At 40.7% G+C, this 17,202-nt stretch overlaps 1 protein-coding gene across 1 annotated transcript in view; it reads right to left on the bottom strand.

Annotated features, from left to right (window-relative positions):
- Positions 1-5,693: 5,693 nt before the first annotated feature.
- The window catches only part of LOC126278836 (progestin and adipoQ receptor family member 3-like), a 117,279-nt gene continuing 105,770 nt past the window's right edge, over positions 5,694-17,202 (bottom strand). The window contains exon 8 of the mRNA XM_049979115.1: positions 5,694-7,981. Coding sequence (XP_049835072.1) covers positions 7,839-7,981 — 143 coding nt within the window. The 3' untranslated portion in view covers positions 5,694-7,838. The remainder of the gene's footprint in view (positions 7,982-17,202) is intronic.

Below are 17,202 nucleotides of genomic sequence, written 5' to 3'. Positions count from 1 at the left end.
ATTAAAACTGAAGAAACTGCAAAAATGTGAGAAATTAAGGAGATGGGACCTGGATAAACTGAAAGAACCAGAGGTTGTACAGAGTTTCAGAGAGAGCATAAGGGAACAATTGACAGGAATGGGGGAAAGAAATACAGTAGAAGAAGAGTGGGTAGCTCTGAGGGATGTAGTAGTGAAGGCAGCAGAGGATAAAGTAGGTACAAAGACGAGGGCTGCTAGAAATCCTTGGGTAACAGAAGAAATATTGAATTTCATTGATGAAAGGAGAAAATATAAAAATGCAGTAAATGAAGCAGGCAAAAAGGAATACAGACGTCTCAAAAATGAGATCGACAGGAAGTGCAAAATGGCTAAACAGGGATGGCTAGAGGACAAATGTAAGGATGTAGAAGCTTATCTCACTAGGGGTAAGATAGATACTGCCTACAGGAAAATTAAAGAGACCTTTGGAGAGAAGAGAACCACGTGTATGAATATCAAGAGCTCAGATGGCAGCCCAGTTCTAAGCAAAGAAGGGAAGGCAGAAAGGTGGAAGGAGTATATAGAAGGTTTATACAAGGGCGATGTACTTGAGGACAATATTATGGAAATAGAAGAGGATGTAGATGAAGACAAAATGGGAGATACGATACTGCGTGAAGAGTTTGACAGAGCACTGACAGACCTGAGTCGAAACAAGGCCCCCGGAGTAGACAACATTCCATTAGAACTACTGACGGCCTTGGGAGAGCCAGTCATGACAAAACTCTACCAGCTGGTGAGCAAGATGTATGAGACAGGCGAAATACCCTCAGACTTCAAGAAGAATATAATAATTCCAATCCCAAAGAAAGCAGGTGCTGACAGATGTGAAAATTACCGAACTATCAGTTTAATAAGCCACGGCTGCAAAATACTTACGCGAATTCTTTACAGACGAATGGAAAAACTGGTAGATGCAGACCTCGGGGAGGATCAGTTTGGATTCCGTCGAAATGTTGGAACACGTGAGGCAATACTGACCTTACGACTTATCTTAGAAGAAAGATTAAGAAAAGGCAAACCTACGTTTCTAGCATTTGTAGACTTAGAGAAAGCTTTTGACAATGTTGACTGGAATACTCTTTTTCAAATTCTGAAGGTGGCAGGGGTAAAATACAGGGAGCGAAAGGCTATTTATAATTTGTACAGAAACCAGATGGCAGTAATAAGAGTCGAGGGGCATGAAAGGGAAGCAGTGGTTGGGAAAGGAGTGAGACAGGGTTGTAGCCTCTCCCCGATGTTATTCAATCTGTATATTGAGCAAGCAGTAAAGGAAACAAAAGAAAAATTTGGAGCAGGTATTAAAATTCATGGAGACGAAGTAAAAACTTTGAGGTTCGCCGATGACATTGTAATTCTGTCAGAGACGCCAAAGGACTTGGAAGAGCAGTTGAACGGAATGGACAGTGTCTTGAAAGGAGGATATAAGATGAACATTAACAAAAGCAAAACGAGGATAATGGAATGTAGTCAAATGAAATCGGGTGATGCTGAGGGAATTAGATTAGGAAATGAGACACTTAAAGTAGTAAAGGAGTTTTGCTATTTAGGAAGTAAAATAACTGATGATGGTCGAAGTAGAGAGGATATAAAATGTAGACTGGCAATGGCAAGGAAAGCGTTTCTGAAGAAGAGAAATTTGTTAACATCGAATATAGATTTATGTATCAGGAAGTCGTTTCTGAAAGTATTTGTTTGGAGTGTAGCCATGTATGGAAGTGAAACATGGACGATAACTAGTTTGGACAAGAAGAGAATAGAAGCTTTCGAAATATGGTGCTACAGAAGAATACTGAAGATAAGGTGGATAGATCACGTAACTAATGAGGAGGTATTGAATAGGATTGGGGAGAAGAGAAGTTTGTGGCACAACTTGACTAGAAGAAGGGATCGGTTGGTAGGACATGTTTTGAGGCATCAAGGGATCACAAATTTAGCATTGGAGGGCAGCGTAGAGGGTAAAAATCGTAGAGGGAGACCGAGAGATGAGTACACTAAGCAGATTCAGAAGGATGTAGGTTGCAGTAGGTACTGGGAGATGAAGCAGCTTGCACAGGATAGAGTAGCATGGAGAGCTGCATCAAACCAGTCTCAGGACTGAAGACAACAACAACAACATAGGTCTGAATGCTAATTAAAAGCCTACTCGCGACTATTATCCGAGTTGCAATTTATGCACACAAGAAATGTGTTTCCAGTGTCACAATCGTCGTGAGCCCACCTTTTACACCTAATGCACTGGACCTATTCTCGATTCCTTTGTGACTGGTTGTATCGCTTCCAGTAGTAAAAACAAAGGCAAGGTTTATTCTCTTTATCAAACTGCTGCAGGTTACAAGAGAAAGGAAGGAGAACTGGATGGGACATTCGTCGAGACGGAGGTACTTGCTAATAGACGTTTTGGGAGCACTAGTTACTAAGAAGAGACTGAAAGGAAGGAGGAGATACAAGATGACAGACGGCATAAAGAGAATCGGCAATTGTGCGAACCTGAAGAAGATGGCAGGAGGAGGAAAGTATAGAGTTGCCGTGTAAAAACTTGCCTCTAATTGTGACATCAGAAGCAGGCCTATCCGCCTTTTTCCCTTGTTCTTGCTTTTAGAAATTTCTTACCTTAACAGTCCTTGCTGTCATAGAAATTCGAAGTTTGTGGTAAGGACTATAGGACCAAACTGCTGAAGTCATCGGTCCCTAGGGTTAAGCACCACTTAATCTAACTTAAACTAACTTACGCTAAGGACAATATACACACCCATGCCCTAGGGAGGACTCGAACCTCCGCACGGCTACCCCGCGCGGCACCGTCATAGAATTAATTCTTTCTGTCTGCGATCCATTACGTTCAGATGGTTTTTTTTAGCAATTTCTACCTTTTATTCTCATGTGCCTTCATTTTTTTATATTGTGTCACTTACTGCTTTTGCGTTAAAGTATTCTTGACTGCGTTATCAGATAGGGTGTCAAAACAGAATAGTGTGTGAACGTGGCCCATCGCCATGCTTTAATTATTTTCGAAATGACAGCTGTAACATTCAGGTTTTCAAGTTATACAATTGTACCTTCTAAAGTAGAATAATTTCCTGTAAAGGAACATATTCAATTCTAAAAGGTATTCTTAACACTATTGTCGATATTACCTATAGTTGTATTATCTAACTCCTTTGTCTGTTTGTTTGTACTTAATCTGACTTCTTCATAATTTGGTGTAACATCAATGTAAATTTTTTATTCATTATTTATGATAATTTATGTCATTGTACTTAATCAATGGATGTAATTTCGAAAGTAATGTACTGCAAGAGAATGAAAATGTTAAAATTTTACTTGTGATACTGGTTCATCCAAAGGGAAAGTTGGGTTGTAAACATATAAAACTTGGAGGGAGGTCCCTCCGCAAGGGAACTGGCTAGGCGGGAAAAGAAAAGGTGGATCTGGCGATCGAACTGCAAGATTCCTGTGTGGCTTGAGTCAGTCAGTGGCTTGCAGACAAGGTGTGTGCATCTTGTGAACTGAAAGAGGTGAAAAGAACCGGAAGACTATGTAATATAAGAAACTTCCTGGCAGATTAAAACTGTGTGCCCAACAGAGACTCGAACTCGGGACCTTTGTGGGCGTGAGTCGTGCTTCGGTCGCTCAGATGGTAGAGCACTTGCCCGCGAAAGGCAAAGGTCCCGAGCTCGAGTCTCGGTCGGGCACACAGTTTTAATCTGCCAGGAAGTTTCATATCAGCGCACACTCCGCTGCAGAGTGAAAATCTCGTTCTATATAATATAACCTCGGATGCGAAAGTAATTTGGCTTATTACTCATGGCATACTTTGGTTAGCTTTGCACTGCGAAAATCCGACGCTAAGAAGAGAATTTTCAGAGCTTGCTACAAAGGAAGCGCCTTGGATACTTTACCGCCTTTTTGGAATAACACAGGAGACCGACACAACCACTACATTCATCTCAAATTATGAGTTGAATACTGTATATTTGCATGGACCAGTTACGTAGTTTCTTTTTCAGTAATAAGTTTGTGTTTAGGAAACTTTGTGCTGAGCCATCGCATTTTATCCTTAGTCTTTTACCTAGATAGGGTCCTATCCAAAGTGCTACGATAATTCCTAGTATCCTATTTTACTGAACTGAATAGCAAATATCTTCCTTAACAAAAGTTTATAAGCTTTGTTGGAATTGTAAAGCTGATAACTATTCAGCGAGCATAAGTTCTGAAGTAATCCACGTAATTTTCTTAAAAGGACAGTTAAAGTTTCATCTAGGTACAATTACTAAAAGAGGGTTTAAAGCATTCAGTTTAAATATTTTTCTTATTGAGGTAACAGTGTTTCTAATATTGTGTTGTGATTAAAATATTCAGCCGACATATGAATCTAATGATAGTCTACTTTCGGGGTCCCCATGCTAATAGCTTCGCCAGATTTAAATTTGATATTAGAGTGTCAGTACTCAAGAAGTACAACAGCTAAACAGAGTATAAGGAAGTAAATGTTCCTTGAGCACAAAATAATTATCGGTACAAAAGATGCAATTACTTCATAAATATTTCAGTGGTAGTAATTTCCAGTAATGAAACTACAGTAATGTATTGATAGCAAGCGAGTTGTTACCTAAACGTATTATTATTCCTCCTGTGTAGCTCATGTCAGATCACTGGTATATCACTTGTTAAATTGCGCTACTGCCTTGTATCTTATCAGCAAAACGGAATTTCGGAACAAGTAACGTCAATCTCAATAATTAACTTTCCTTATGAATCATGCTAATACTTGGTATAACTCTGGTTAGGCTGTCGACCGTTTCCTTTTACGTAACTACAGTTTACTTGATTACTAATAGAACCTTGGTTAGATTCCCGTTTGTTCTGCTATTGCTTCCTTTCTACAGAAATCTTTAGAGATACAAAAAAAAAGTCCGATAGTTTTCTATTGCGGACGACTACGGTCAAATACGTATTCTTTCACAGGAGAAACATTATCGGTGTATTGCTACTTTAGTAGTAGCCGGTAGTGTTATGTGCTCCCTAGCAGCTTCGATATTTGAGTAACAAAATTTACTCATCTTGCGCATATACACCAATATATTCCTTGCGTTAAGAAGTTCACTCAACAGGTACCGTGAAGTTTGTGAGCACCCTTAATAGATGGCAGTACTATTCTTCTATTGGCAATAGCGCTCTAGCAAGAAGGCTCGAGAAAGGGGTTCTGCGTAAGCTTGCTCTGATATCCACTACTTGAAACGGGTGTAAAAGTACGTTGGATTTTTGCTTGTAAGGAACATAACAGGTATCGATAGGAAGTAAGCAGATCGTCTTAGCTGGTGTCTGGAAGACTCGGGCACACGTGAAAGAGAAACAATACAAAATTGCAGCTGTTGATTTGTGGGGAAGTAAAAGACTACCTGCAAAATCGGTAATGAGAAACATGACCATTGTTCGGATTTTTCGCTACTGGTTCCCTACTCAGGTTGCACATTTCGTACGATCATAGTTTTTACACAATAAACTGACAATAATGGAAAATATATTACAGTATTATGGAGATTGTACAGTATTCATAAAGGCACTGTATATATAATTTTCGTCTTGTACTTAATAACGACGGAATGCTTTTTATTGTAATTGTAAACACCAATCTGGATGCTGAAAATGGGGCAAAAGATAAGAAGAGAACAGGAAAAGACAGTTTATTACACTATTTACAACAAAAATAGACAAACAAATAACTCAACTGAAAACAGAATCAGCGGAGAGCTTGCTATGTGACTTATGTGTTGAGGGGAATAATAGAAAAGGTAAAGGAAACTGTAATTGTTAATAACGACATGACACTGAAGGGTAATACGACAGCTCGAAAAATCTGAAATCTGTACAAAGGCAACAAATATGTAGACGATAAATTACTGAACTATGATACAATACATAAAAATATCACGCCTTGATGATAGTGATTATGGCACGGTCGTTACAAAGCGTAGTGACTGTATTCATTATGGCGCTGAAGGAGAAACAAAAATAAATAAGTATAATGGCAGTTACAGATGAAACTGCAATATACAGGATGTTACAAAAAGGTACGGCCAAACGTTCAGGAAACATTCCTCACACACAAATAAAGAAAAGATGTTATGTGGACATGTGTCCGGAAACGCTTAATTTCCATGTTAGAGCTCATTTTAGTTTCGTCAGTATGTACTGAACTTCCTCGATTCACCGCCAGTTGGCCCAATAGAAGGAAGGTAATGTTGACTTCGGTGCTTGTGTTGACATGCGACTCATTGCTCTACAGTACTAGCATCAAGCACATCAGTACGTAGCATCAACAGGTTACTGTTCATCACGAACGTGGTTTTGCAGTCAGTGCAATGTTTACAAATGCAGAGTTGGCAGATGCCCATTTGATGTATGGATTAGCACGGGGCAATAGCCATGGCGCGGTACGTTTGTATCGAGACAGATTTCCAGAACGAAGTTGTCCCGACAGGAAGACGTTCGAAGCAATTTATCTGCGTCTTAGGGAGCACGGAACATTCCAGCCTATGACTCGCGACTGGGGAGACCTAGAACGACGAGGACACCTGCAATGGACGAGGCAATTCTTTGTGCAGTTGACGATAACCCTAATGTCAGCGTCAGAGAAGTTGCTGCTGTACAAGGTAACGTTGACCACATCACTGTATGGAGAGTGCTACGGGAGAACCAGTTGTTTCCGTACCATGTACAGCATGTGCAGGCACTAAAAGTAGCTGATTGGCCTCCACGTGTACACTTCTGCGAATGGTTCATCCAACAATGTGTCAATCCTTATTTCACTGCAAATGTTCTCTTTACGGATGAGGCTTCATTCCAACGTGATCAAATTGTAAATTTTCACGATCTACACGTGTGGGCTGACGAGAATCCGCACGCAGTTGTGCAATCACGTCATCACCACAGATTTTCTGTGAACGTTTGGGCAGGCATTGTTGGTGATGTCTTCATTGGGCCCCATGTTCTTCCACCTACGCTCAATGGAGCACGTTATCATAATTTCATACGGGATACTCTACCTGTGCTGCTAGAACATGTGCCTTTACAAGTACGACACAACATGTGGTTTGGAGCTCTTGCACATTTCAGTCAAAGTGTTCGTACGCTTCTCAACAACAGATTCGGTGACCGATGGATTGGTAGAGGCGGACCAATTCCATGGCCTCCACGCTCTCCTGACCTCAACACTCTTGACTTTCATTTATGGGGGCATTTGAAAGCTCTTGTCTACGCAACCCCGGTACCAAATGTAGAGACTCTTCGTGCTCGTATCGTGGACTGCTGTGATACAATACGCCATTCTCCAGGGCTGCATCAGCGCATTAGTGATTCCATGCGACGGAGGATGGATGCATGTATCCTCGCTAACGGAGGACATTTTGAACATTTCCTGTAACAAAGTGTATGAAGTCACGCTGGTACGTTCTGTTGCTGTGTGTTACCATTCCATGATTCATGTGATTTGAAGAGAAGTAATAAAATGAGCTCTAACATGGAAAGTAAGCGTTTCCGGACACATGTCCACATAACATATTTTTTTTCTTTGTGTGTGAGGAATCTTTCCTGAAAGTCTGGCCGTACCTTTTTGTAACACCCTGTATGATACAAAACTTTACGGAATACTTCAGGGATATAAGACGAAAAGAGTTGAACAGGCTTTGTACATCAAGAAAGAGAGAATGGAGAGCTGTGTCACGTGACTTGGGAAACCCGTTGACGTTATGATGTAAACAGGTATCAGTGCACAAGGGCAGCAGGTATAGGGCCAGCGGCTGTTGGTTCTGGGGCTACAGCATGCCCGTGTAGGCAGGGCAGCCGTGCGTGATGCGAAAGACGACGTAGAGGGCACCGGTGTTGTACCAGTGGTACAACGCCAGCACGACCAGTGCGTGCCAAATCTGGTGCGACGATCCCACCACGTCCAGACGACCTGCAACCAACAACACACGTTACTCTCCGCACTTCAATACTACTTGTTTGTGATTGTGTTGAATTAAAGCAACGAAGACTCTAGCGGAACCATAGAGCAAATATCTCTGGAGTGAGCATTCAGATGCGCAGAACAGATTTTGTGTTGTCAACATACATTGCAGGCCTGGTCACGTGTTCTCGGGACGTCGTCTGTTTGTCCGTATAGCGCCCTGTATGTTTAGAATGTCACTACATCCCTAGTACAGACCGATTCTTTTCGTACGTGTCGTGGATTATTTATATGTGTTGCGCAGGCATTTTAACAGTATCCATTTGATACCGGGAATAAACCAGCTACGTAACTTTTAATGGCGAGTGATATTGCATTCTGCTTCTTTACGATAGGTGTCACAGTTCAGATGGACTCGATTTTTGGTAGTTTTCGGTATGATACGGCACTTTATAGTATTACAGAGCCTAACGCACATTTTTGCACTGATAGTCTTGCAAAACGACTTGACATTACGCTAGTACTTTTGCAAGTGTCCGAAAACCACCGAATTTGCCACACATTAGCGATTATATCGCTGCTAATTCGTCCTTTTTGTCCCGCTTTTTCTGCGTATTTATTTTCTCGTTTTTGAGACCTAAAGCACAATTTTTCTTACTGGTGACACTTTAAGCATTTATTTAAAGCATTTTACGTACTTGCTCCCAGTTTATTTGATAAATAGTAGACTGAGTAATCTATATACATAATCGACAAGTCACTGATAAATGCATGGAGGATAGTATTTGCTGAAACAACTAACCATTTCCTTTCCTGTTCCACTAGCAAATTTACGAGAGGAAGCGAATGTTTGTAAGTTTTTGTACGAGCCGTAATATCTATTGTATAGTCATAAAATCGTAGAAAACTAGGTCTACAGGGTCAAGCCTTAATCACAATGCGTCTCGAAGTTTTAAACATGTACAGTGTCTCTTACTAATATGATAACTATAATTAGAGCTAAATGGTATATACCCATGAAAAGTTACTATCCCTCCTTTCACATATTTTTCTTTGCATCGGTAGCAACAACAGTAATTCACCATCGCTATTACACTATCAACAAACGGTGAAACACAACAAAAACTCTAGATATTATAAATTTCAAACGCTGCGGAAAGCACACACGCACATGAAGTCCCGAGAACACGTGACAATCCTGGTTTCACGTTGACAACATGCGCAGAACGCAATGCTCACTCCGGAGATATTTACTCTATGAGCGTAACTCCTTACATAAATAAAGGTTTTTGACAGTGCTGCTAAACGTCATAAAATGATCATGAATTTTAATTTTATTACAGTGTTTAACACATCACATCGGTTTTATTTTATCCATAGCTGAATGGATGTTAGGTCGCCGTTGTGATTCAACAATTTAAGGGGCATAGGGCGTCAAACGGGCCGTCTTGGAGCAAGAGACACCACAGGACATTTTATTTTCCTACTGTCTATACCTTTACGAATAAATTCATAAAACTTTGTCAGCATGAGCAGGAAGGATTCAGGATTCACAATAATCGCAGTGGAAGTTAAAAAAAATAACAAAATAAATTTTTTTTACATTTATTCACTTCTGTTTGCTGCGCTTGGTGCTATAGGTACACGTTTCTTCATAAGCAAGAGAAATTCTTCGATGGATTTTACACAGCATACAAACCAAACTTACAGGTGTATGAAACTCTAGAAATTATTTGATTTTTGAAAAATAAATGTACTATTACATTTTAGACTTCATGTTTAGAAAAAACGCAAATTTTACAGTTAATTATCTCAATTTTTACGACAGTTTTTAATAGATTTGGAAAATTCTACAATTTCATACACCGGTAATTATGGTTTGTATGCTGTGCAAAATTCATCGAAAAATCTCCCTTACTTATGAAGAAAAGTGTACCTATAGCAACAAATGCAGCCAATGGTAAGTGAACAAAAGGTGAAATACAGATATCAAAAAAATAAATTATTATCTTATATTTTTGAACTTCCACCACTATAAGTGTAAATCCTGAATCATTTCTGGTCATTCTGAAAAAGTTTTATGAATTTATTTTTAAAAGTATGGGCAGTGGAAGTTAAAAATTCCTGTGGTGTCTCTCCTGCTCCGAGTCGTCCCGTTTGACGTCCTACCCCCCCCCCCCCCCCCCCTTAAAGGTATATTTAGGCACAACCACAGTTATGAAGTTACGATCGCCTTAATACCTGATCACATTAAAACTAGGGCGTTTCGGCAGAGCAAGCTTCCAGTTTCACGCATGACGAGAATCAGAATATCTTATCGAATAAGAGCTACAGAACACACATTATGTGTACAATTTTGCTTCCACCGTCTTTTTTCCTCATAATTTGAGGCCTTATTGCAAAAAAAATTTCAAAAAACCCACGGTTCGAAGTGTTGGCCATCGCTGGTCACTACTTTCTCCCACATTTCTGGCATCAGACTAACTGAGAATAAGTAGAGGAAAGGCAAAAGTAATAAGAAATAGCACAAATGAGAACAGCGAGAAACTTAACATCAGTATTGGGGCTCACGAAGTAGACGAAGTTAAGGAGTTCTGCTGCGTAGACAGCAAAATAGCCTATGGCAGTCGGTGTAAGAAGGACGCAAAAGCTGACTAGCATCGGTCAAAAGGGCTTTTCTGGCGAGAAGTCTACTGGCATCAAACCTAGGTGTTAATTTGAAGAAGAAGTTTCTGAGAATGTGCGTTTGAGCATAGCATTGCATGGTAATGAGACATGGGCCGTGAGAAAACACGAACAGAAGAAAATGAAAGCATTCGAGAGGTGGTGCTACAGATGAATGTTGAAAATTCGGGGAACTGATGTTTGTTGTTGTTATGGTCTTCAGTCCAGAGACTGGTTTGATGCAGCTCTCCATGCTACCCTATCCTGTGCAAGCTTCTTCATCTCCCAGTACCTACTGCAACCTACATCCTTCTGAGTCTGCTTAGTGTATTCATCTCTTGGTCTCCCTGTACGATTTTCACCCTCCACGCTGCCCTCAATGCTAAATTTGTGATCCCTTGATGCCTCAGAATATGTTGTCCCAATCGATCCCTTCTTTTAGTCCAGTTGTGCCACAAATTTCTCTTCTCCCCAATTCTATTCAATACCTCCTCATTAGTTATGTTATGTATCCATGTAACATTCAGCATTTTTCTGTAGCGCCACATTTCGAAAGCTTCTATTCTCTTCTTGTCTGAACTAATTGTCGTCCACGTTTCACTTCCATACATAGCTACACTCCATACAAATACTTTCAGAAACGTCTTCCTCATACTTAAATCTACACTCGATGTTAACAAATTTCTCTTCTTCAGAAACGCTTTCCTTGAAATTGACAGTCTACATTTTATATCCTCTCTACTTCGACCATCGTCAGTTATTTTCCTCGCCAAATAACAAAACTCATTTACTACTTTTCTAATCTAATTCCCTCAGCATCGCCCGATTTAATTCGACTGCATTCCATTATCCTCGTTTTGCTTTTGTTGATTTTCATCTTATATCCTCCTTTCGAGATACTGTCCATTCCGTTCAACCGCTCTTCCAAATCCTTTGCTGTCTCTGACAGAATTACAATGTCACCTGCAAACGTCAAAGTTTTTTTTCTTATCCATGGATTTTAATTCCTACTCCGATTTTTGTTTGTTTCCTTTACTGCTTGTTCAATAAACAGATTGAGTAACATCGCGGATAGGCTACAACCCTGCCTCACTCTCTCCCCAACCACTGCTTCCCTTTCATGCCCCTCGACTCTTATAACTGCCATCTGGTTTCTGTACAAATTGTAACTAGTCTTTCGATCCCTGTATTTTACCTCTGCCACCCTCACGGAACTGATAAGGTAAGGAATGAGGAGGTTCTCCGCGGAATCGGCAAAGAAAGGAGTATATAGAAAACACTGATAAGAAGAAAGAACAGGAACTTCCATGCTACTAGAGAGAACTGTAGAGGAGAAAAACCACAGAAGAAGACCGAGATTTTACAACGCAACCAGCAAATAAATGAGGATGTAGACTGCAATTGCTGCTCTCAGATGGAAAGGTTGGCACATGAGAGGAATTCGTGTCCGACCGCATCAAATCAGAAGAAAACAGAACTGGGCGTCTTCTGAGGAGGTCCATCAGTCAGCCTAGCACTTTTTCATATGGTAGGAGATACTGATCAGCCAGTCCATCGATACTGATCACCCAATCCGTGTGCCTTGGATAGAAAGAGGTGGTAGCCAGAGGTAGCAATGTCTGGAAAATGAGGGGGATGGGGAACGACTTCCCATTTCAACGTTTCCAAGTATGTTTTTACCGGGCATGGCGTCGAGCATTGACATGCTGGAAAATTTCATGTCGATCGCTGTATTGTGGCCGTTTGTCTTTCAGTGCTCTGCTCAAAGGCATCAACAGCTTTGGACAACGATCTCCTGTGGTCGTTTGTAGCTTCTTAAACCTTCTTACTTCCACTGTCATGGCGGTCTTCGATGACAAAACCACTGTTGTTGAAGTTTTGAAACCATTCTCTGGACGTTATTTCACTAACAGGAGCATCACCATAGGTATCACCCAGCATTTTATGAGCCTCAACCGCAGATTTCTTCATGTTAAACCAGAAAATCAGCACTTCCCGCAAATGACGAGTATTGGCCACGTAAGTTGACATATGCTTCGAGAATAACCTTATGATGCAATTACAAGTCTTCTAATACTTCTAAGGCGTTACGTTTACAAATGATTAAGTTTTTTGCATGACACGTTCTACCTCATGCAAGGTCACTTGCCGCTACTGCTATCTATTGCAAAACGGCAGAAACAAGATTGTATACCTAGTGAAATAGTCTGAATTTTTTATTCATGAATAATTTTTGCAGCTCTTATTTGACGAGATATTGAAATTTTTGTGAATGATAGCTTACTCTTACGAAAGGATCAGATTTAATGTGATCATATTTTAAAATGATTAACAGTATGTATCGAACATGTTACGACCAGATCGAGGCTTTTACTCTCTGGCTTGTGGTACAGTTGTATGGGGCAACAGAAATAGATACTTGATAAATTATACTGTAAACAGTGGCCACTATGTAACGGACATATTTCAATATAAACAACACATGAAGTCTAATTTTTAACATGAGACAGATACTGATATGGTTGCTGAAGGGAGACACAGATAGTTATTTACTGTGCACGATCTTGGTAACTTAATGGCAGTGGAAGGATAAAACAGTATTAAACAGCAGATTATGTAATGAAGGGCTCTAACACTGTACAAAATGAATACATACTGTATTAGAGTATGAAAAATGTATGGAGTTAGTATCTAGAAATGCTAGATATTGTAACGAAGGGAAAGAATATAATAAGCATATGTTATGTCACCACGAGTTTTGAATTACGTCAGAGTAGGAACAGTCTCGGTTGAAATGTTATTTAATATCAACATCGTGTTTAATCCCTTTAGGAAATCATCAGATTGTCTATAAAACAAGAAACCAAACTATTAGAAAAAAGCAGAGGGAGGGGCATGGTTCAAATGGGTCTGAGCACTATGGGACTTAACTGCTGAGGTCATCAGTCCCCTAGAACTTAAAAAAATACCTAAACCTAACTAACCTAAGAACATCACACACATCCATGCCCGAGGCAGAATTCGAACCTGCGACCGTAGCGGTCGCGCGGTGCCAGACTGTAGCGCCTAAAACCGCTGGCCACTCTCGCCGGCGAGGGGCATGGTCCTATCTCGTATCACTACGGAGGAAAAACAAACCACAAGTAAGAGAAACTTACGTAAAAGTAGCTGGATATGTAACCCATTCGTCATAAAGCCATATAAAATGGAAAACCCAAAAGTAACTGGATATATAACCCAACCCTCTAAAAATATATAAAATGGAAAGTGGACCTAGTTAAAAAAGCAGCCAGTATTTCATCAAGAAGGTACATGAAGGCGACGACCATAGCAGCATAGAAAGACAAGTTGCTGAACGATCAACTGATTATAAGAAATCAGTATATTATGAGATAATGCTACAGTGTTTAGAATGTTACTGCTGTTATTTTTTGTCGATAGCATTATTTTTAACTTGTTCTTCCTGTTGTGAGGGAAGTTAGGCGAAATATTTTTCAAGATGGGCTTGTTAATGGCCTTATGTTGTCGCAGGTGACCTTACTTTTTATATTCTATAAATTTTATTCCTTTATTTTAATGACTAAAAATTGGTCTTTGTCTCTAGTCTGCAATATCCTGATGCGCTGATGTTTGGTTTTGTTGATCTTGAATGCATGCGCAATGTATGCGTTTGAAAATTTAGCTATTTTACTCCGTATGACAGAGGTTTGACATGTTTTGAATCGCTGTCTTTCATATCATTTAACCTATGTTTTCCGTTACATATATTTATTTTTAACGTACACTACTGACCATTAAAATTGCGACACCACGAAGATGACGAGCTACAGAAGCGAAATTTAACCGACAGGAAGAAGCTGCTATGATATACAAATGATAACCTTTTCAGAGCACTCACACAAGGTTGGCGCCCGTGGCGACACCTACAGCGTGCTGACATGAGGATAGTTTTCAACCGATTTCTCATACACAAACAGCAGCTGCCTGGCGTTGTCTGATGAAACGTTGTTGTGATGCCTCGTTTAGGGAGGAGAAATGCGTACCATCACGTTTCCGACTTTGATAAAGGTCGGATTGTAATCTATCTCGATTGCGGATTATCGTATCGTGACATTGCTGCTCGCCTTGGTCGATATCCAATGACTGTTAGCAGAATATGGAATCGGTGGGTTCAGGAGGTAATACGGAACGCTGTTCTGGATCCAACGGCCCCGTATCACTAGCAGTCGAGATGACAGGCATCTTATCCACAAGGCTGTAACGGATCGTGCAGCCACGTCTCGATCCATGAATCAATAGATGGGACGTTTGCAAGACAACAACCATCTGCACCAACAGTTCGACAACGTTTGCAGCAGCATGGACTATCAGCTCGGAGACCATGGCTGCAGGTACCCTTGACACTGCATCACAGACAGGAGCGCCTGCGATGGTGTACTCAGCGACGAACCTGAGTGCACGAATGGCAAAACGCTATTTTTTCGGATAAATCCAGGTTCTGTTTTCAGCGTCATGATTGGCGCATCTGAGTTTGGCGACATCGCGGTGAACGCACATGGGAAGCGTGTATTTGTCATCGCCATACTGGTGTATAACCCGGCGTGATGGTATGGGGTGCCATTGGTTACACGTCTCGGTCACCTCTTCTTGTTCGCATTGACGGCACTTTGAACAGTGGACGTTACATTTCAGATGTGTTACGACCCGTGGCTCTACCCTTCATTCTATCCCTGCTAAACCCCACATTTCAGCAAGATAATGCACTACCGCGAGCTGCATGTCATGTACGGGCTTTTCTGGATACAAAAATGTTCGACTGCTGCCCTGGCCAGCGCATTCTCCAGATCTCTCACCAATTGAAAACGTCTGGTCAGTGGTGGCCGAGCAACTGGCTCGTCACAATACGCCAGTCACTACTCTTGATGAACTGTGGTATTGTGTTGAAGCTGCATGGGTGGCTGTACCTGTACACGCCATCCATGCTCTGTTTGACTCAATGCCCAGGCATATCATGGCCGTTATTACGGCCAGAGGTGGTTGTTCTGGGTCCTGATTTCTCAATATCTATGCACCCAAATTGCGTGAAAATGTAATCACATGCCAGATCTAGTGTAGTATATTTGTCCAATGAATACCCGTTTATCATCTGCATTTCTTCTCGGTGAAGCAATTTTAATGGCCAGTAGTGTATTTTGCGCAAAGTGCGATAAAGTTACGTGAAATAGAGGTATGAATTACCAATTATACATACGCAAGAAATACGTGTATGAACAGAATCCACTTAAATCTTTGCTAACTGTTGTACAGTGCTAGAGGAAAAATTGATTCTTCATCGACATGTACGGCAGCTATAGCGTTATTCCGGGAGAGGCAACTTCCCCTACCATGACTCCGGGTCGCTTTTCAGTTTACAGAGAAACTATAGCTCCCCAACATTTCTTATTCAGTTGTCTCAAGCGAACAGACAAAATAACCTCACTGAGCTAAAGTTTACATAGTACAGTTTTTTTTATTTTAACGAGTAATAAACGCAACAACTGGAGCTGTCGGCTGCCTTCTACAACGAAGAGCTTTCGCCTAGTGTCACATGCTGTCAACATGTGTTCAACAATGTCGATGTCATTGTCTAGGCTATCAATGACTGGAACACTTTAGCAGCTTGAGAGTATCAAATTCATCACCCCAACCTCAGCTCTCCCAACATATGAAGTGGCCTAGAGGCTTAACTAGGCTCTCTCTTTAACAGAGGCAGGTCACCTGGAAAGCTTCAGATATTTCAACAAACGTCAAGCAATGCATTACAGCAGGTTACTATTCTTGATTTAAACGTGATCAGCCCTATTTTATGAAACTTATTGACTGTCACGTTTAAAGATATCTTCATCTACATGGATACTCTGCAAATCACGGTTACGTGCCTGGCAGAAGGTTCATCAAATCACCTTCAGAATAATACTGTTATTCCATTCTGGAACAGCGCTGGAAGAAACGAACACCTATATCTTTCCGAGTGACCTCTGATTTCCCTTATTTTGTTATGATGAACATTTCTTCTTTTGTAGGTTGGCGTCAACAAAATATTTTCGCATTCTGAGGAGGAAGTTTGTGATTGTAACTTCACGAAACGATCCGGCCCCAATGACAAACACCTTTCTTTTAATGACGTTCGCCCCAAATATTGCTTCACGTCAGTGACACTCTCCCGCTTATTTGTCGAACTTTCTCGATGTACTCCTTTAATCTTATCTGGTAAGGATCCCACATAGAACAGCAGAACTCGAAAAGAGGACAGACAAGCGTAGTGTAGACAGTCTCTCTAGTAGATCTCATCTATGTGTTCTGACAATGAAACGCAATCTTTGGTTCGCCTTCCCCAAAACATTTTGTACTTGTTCTTGCCAGTTTAAGTTGTTCGTAATTATAATTTCTAGGTATTGTATTTAGTTGAATTTACTGCCTCTAGATTTAATTGGTTTATCCGTTAACCGAATTTTAACGAATTCCTTTTAGCACTCATGTGGATGACCTCACGCTTTTCATTATTTTGATTATTTTGCCAGTTTTCG

The sequence above is a fragment of the Schistocerca gregaria genome, chromosome 1 (genome assembly GCF_023897955.1).
Source record: "Schistocerca gregaria isolate iqSchGreg1 chromosome 1, iqSchGreg1.2, whole genome shotgun sequence".
Taxonomy (NCBI): domain Eukaryota; kingdom Metazoa; phylum Arthropoda; class Insecta; order Orthoptera; family Acrididae; genus Schistocerca; species Schistocerca gregaria.
The sequence above is the reverse complement of the archived record's forward strand: the minus strand, read 5'-3'. Positions and strand labels throughout refer to the sequence as shown.